At 30.0% G+C, this 4,121-nt stretch overlaps 1 protein-coding gene across 1 annotated transcript in view; it reads left to right on the forward strand.

Annotated features, from left to right (window-relative positions):
* LOC107471279 (protein SMAX1-LIKE 6) overlaps positions 1-4,121 on the forward strand; it is an 8,495-nt gene that overhangs the window by 523 nt on the left and 3,851 nt on the right. The window contains 2 exon segments of the mRNA XM_052260281.1: positions 1-260; positions 449-1,212. The exon segment at positions 1-260 is cut by the window's left edge and continues 21 nt beyond it. Of these exon segments, the coding sequence (XP_052116241.1) occupies positions 1-260; positions 449-1,212 (1,024 nt within the window).

Raw genomic sequence — 4,121 nt, forward strand, 5'->3', positions numbered from 1 at the left:
TTCAGTTCCGCACCCTAGAGCTCTCCGTCGGCATCTCCCTCGACCGCCTCCCCACCACCACCAGCTCGAAGTCCTCCACCTCCTCCTCCTCCTTCTCCGCCGGTGACGGACCTCCGGTATCGAACTCCCTCATGGCCGCCATCAAAAGGTCTCAGGCGAACCAGCGCCGAAACCCCGAAAACTTCCACTTTATGATCCTCCAACAACAACAAAACCAAAACAACAACCAAATCATTCCTCAAACCACGTCCACTTTGAAGGTTCCTTTCATTTTTACTTCATTTTACTACTACCTTCTTAAATACGTGGCAACTCACGTGCTGTTATTTTTGTGCGATAATAAAAAATGAATAGACTATAATTTAGTTAAATATGTTAAATTATTTTATATTTTTTAATTATTAATTTGATATCTGCAAATATTTACATTAGTATTTGTGCAATACAGGTGGAAATGAAACAATTCATGCTTTCGATCCTGGACGACCCAATCGTTAGCAGAGTCTTTGGTGAAGCTGGTTTTTCAAGCTACGATATCAAGCTGGCGTTGCTGCAGCCTCCAATCGTCCAACAGCCAAATAGCAACAGTTTCTTGTATTCCCGGTTGAACCGGCCGGTTTTTCTGTACAACGTCGAGGCGGGTGGACCTATTGGGCCGGGGTTGGGCCTTCCCTTGATGGGCTCGGACCAGAACTGCAGGAGGATCTTGGATGTTCTTGTGAAGAAGGAGAGAAGGAACCCGCTTTTGATGGGGGGGAACGCAAAGGGTGCTCTAAAGGGGTTCATGGATTTTGTTGAGAAGGGTAAAATGGGGATTTTGCCTAACGAGCTTAGTGGGTTGAGTGCGGTGTGTGTTGAGAAAGAGATATGTGAGTACGTCATGGGGAATAAGAGTGAGGAAACGATGTTGTTTAGGTTGAAGGAAGTGGGGAGTATGGTGGAGAAGTGTTTGGGTGCTGGCGTGGTTGTTAGCTTCGGAGAAGTTGAGGTTCTTGTGAAGGACGAAGTGGTAAATTCCGTTGGGTTTGTTGTGGAACAGTTGAGCAGTTTGTTGCGGAATCATGGAGGGAAGGTTTGGTTGGTTGGTGTGGCGGGAAATTGTGAAGCGTATTCCAAGTTTCTGGGTTTGTTCCCAAATGTTGATAGGGATTGGGATCTTCATCTACTTACACTTACTTCTTCCTCTTCTCCTTCTGCCACCTCTTCTTCCAGGTGTGTTTTTTCTGTCACTTTTTCTCTTTTTATTTATTTATTTACTTTCTATTGGTTCATGCTAGCTACTTTGTCTTCATTGAAAAATGCTTATTTTTTTTAAGTATATATAATATTTAAGCATAATAAATATAAAATTTATTAATAAATTTAATTTTGATGTAGTATTATTTTTAATTAAGTAATATTATATTAATAAAAATAATTATCTTTTATATTAATTATGTAAATTATTATAAAAAAATGAATGTTTGTACGATTTTATAAGCATCAAAATTAAACTTTTTATTAATATACTAAATTTTTTGTCTTTGAATCAATAATATTCTTTTTAAGAGAGAAATATATAAAGAAGATTATTATTAATATTATGATAATAATATTTGTGAGAATGTACGTTTTCGGTTTGTAACATTATTAAAAGAAAAAAACCACTGTTGACATTTAAGAATGGAGTCTCTCGGGCTAAATTTTATTTTAGCCTTCTTTTAAATTTGTATTTTAATCCTTTTATATTTAAAAATTAAATTTTAGCCCCTCTTTAAATTTTATGCTAGCTTTGTCATTGGAATTTAAATTCTCTGAATTTTATACTTTTACTTTCAAAAATAATAAAGTGAGATTTTTTATTATTGAATATTTTTTTTATATATTTTTTTAGTTTCATTTATAAAATAAATAGTGATAGATTATATTTTATTTTCTAAAATTAAATTTAAAATCTAAATCCTGGTTATTGTAATAACGTGCCCACACGTAACTCGGTAACTATAGGGTATTGGCAAGAATTAATAGTATCACTCGAATAAAAATTAAATAGAAAAAAGTTGTTGATTAATAGTAATAAATAACGATGTCTAAATTGAGTTAGATTTTTGTTAAGACCTTTTAGAAACCTTTTTGAATGAGGAAATTTTAAGGTTGTTTCATTCCGTTTGCACCTGCTTAATTTTAAGTTTTTAATAAGCACCATATAAAGTCCGTTTGTTTTGGTTTTTTGTTTTAATTCCAAGTGTAAAAGCTGAGGTTTGTTAATTTAAAATTTTCATAAGTCAACGTTAATATAGATTTGTTGTTGAGAAAATGAGAAATATTTATATAATTTACTTTCTTTTATACTCATTTAGAACTTACTATTTTATCTCCATAAATAGAATATATAGTATTTTTAAATTTGAAGTAAAAGTCACATTTATAAAAAATATATTATATAACTAAATTGTAACTTATGTTACTTAGGTGTGGGACAGCGATTTTTAGTTCTGAAAAGGATACCTAGAACTTTCTTGCATTTTCATTCTCTTACTTTGCGCCTCAATCAGTTAGCATTTACATCCATATATATTTTTTTAAATCAATAAGAATGTTATAAAATTAATATAGATATAAATTGCTTGTGCACCTCATATGATATGAACCATATAAATATTAGTTCTACCTGCAGTCTTCTCTGGTGATAAATGAAATGGTTGTTCATTTTTCTGCAATCCTGGACCACAGTCCACAGGGCCCTCTTTTTTCCATTTTAGGATATAAATTTAGTAATTTTCAATCCGTATAAGATACCTAAAGGAGTGCCTTTCCGACTCTTAATAAATTATGTCACTCATTTCGTGCCAATTTTATTTAGGTATTGTTACGGTGTTTAAAAATATTTACTTAAGTTATTATTAAAAAAAATTTAAAATTAATATTTAATTTTTTAAATATAAAACTTAATAAATTTTAAATATTTAAAATTTATTATAAAAAATAAACTAAATAAAAACTAGACATTAAATAATAAATACTATAAAATTGGCCATAATTATATATCCATCAGACCCAAATAGTAGTCTCTTTTGTAGTTGTTATGCATGTAGTGCCTATAATTGAGACTCCAATGTAAAGGTGCTTCACTGGCTATATATAATACTTTAGATACTTTTTCTAAGCTTTCAACATAAGATGGGACCATTAAGAGAAATAATATTTGTACCTAGATTTATTATATTTTATTTTTTAATTTTTGTGAGTCATTTTAATATTTAAAAAAATATATAAAAAATAATAAATATAATATTTCTCCTTTTAAAAATTCAGATTATTATTTGTCTCATCAAATGAGATAATCACATAGTCCAAAACTTCGGACATGTAATATCATAGCTAGGTCCTACTAAACTGTATTTGTTTATTTGGTTGCAGCCTTAGCTGAATTATTAAACCGTATGTGACTTATTTGATATAATGATTTTATATTCTTGGTTAAATGTTAGTAAACTTAATTATCTATAGTACATATATAAATTGAAACCAACTAGTCACTGCTGATTAATATCCTTCTATTTACACTAACTCTTCAAATAGTTAACATGACACTTGCCTATATTTACTATCACGGTGAGGGATACCATATACTAATTAAATAACTATCTAAAACGTCCAACAAATGCATAAAAAAACTAATGAGATTTGTGGTTGACACAATTTCTTTTAGTATAGTGGAGGTAAGAAAAATAAACAAATAAACAAATAATTAAATTATCTCTTAGTAATAGAAAATATCTGTCTCTAATTCTTTGCGTCTTTCTTTATATCAAAGACATAATTCAAACATAATCAATTATTTGGGTTAATCGAGTGGTCAATTCGGACTATGTTTGGTTTAGCGTTAGAAAGAAGAGAAGCACGTTTGAGTGTATTGAATGCTTTCTCTTTACGTTTAGATTATTTTTTTTCTAAATGCTAACATAATTTTACGTTCTTAACGTGCGTTTACAAAAAGTTAGAAATGGTAGCTTTTGCGTTTAGAAAATTACATTAGAATTGAATTTATTTTTTTCTTATCAATTCTACCCTTTATTTCCTTACTTGTATTCTCTTTAGTATTCAAAGATTTTAAATATACAATTATAATTTTTTATTAA

Source organism: Arachis duranensis, chromosome 1 (assembly GCF_000817695.3).
Source record: "Arachis duranensis cultivar V14167 chromosome 1, aradu.V14167.gnm2.J7QH, whole genome shotgun sequence".
In the NCBI taxonomy this organism is placed as follows: domain Eukaryota; kingdom Viridiplantae; phylum Streptophyta; class Magnoliopsida; order Fabales; family Fabaceae; genus Arachis; species Arachis duranensis.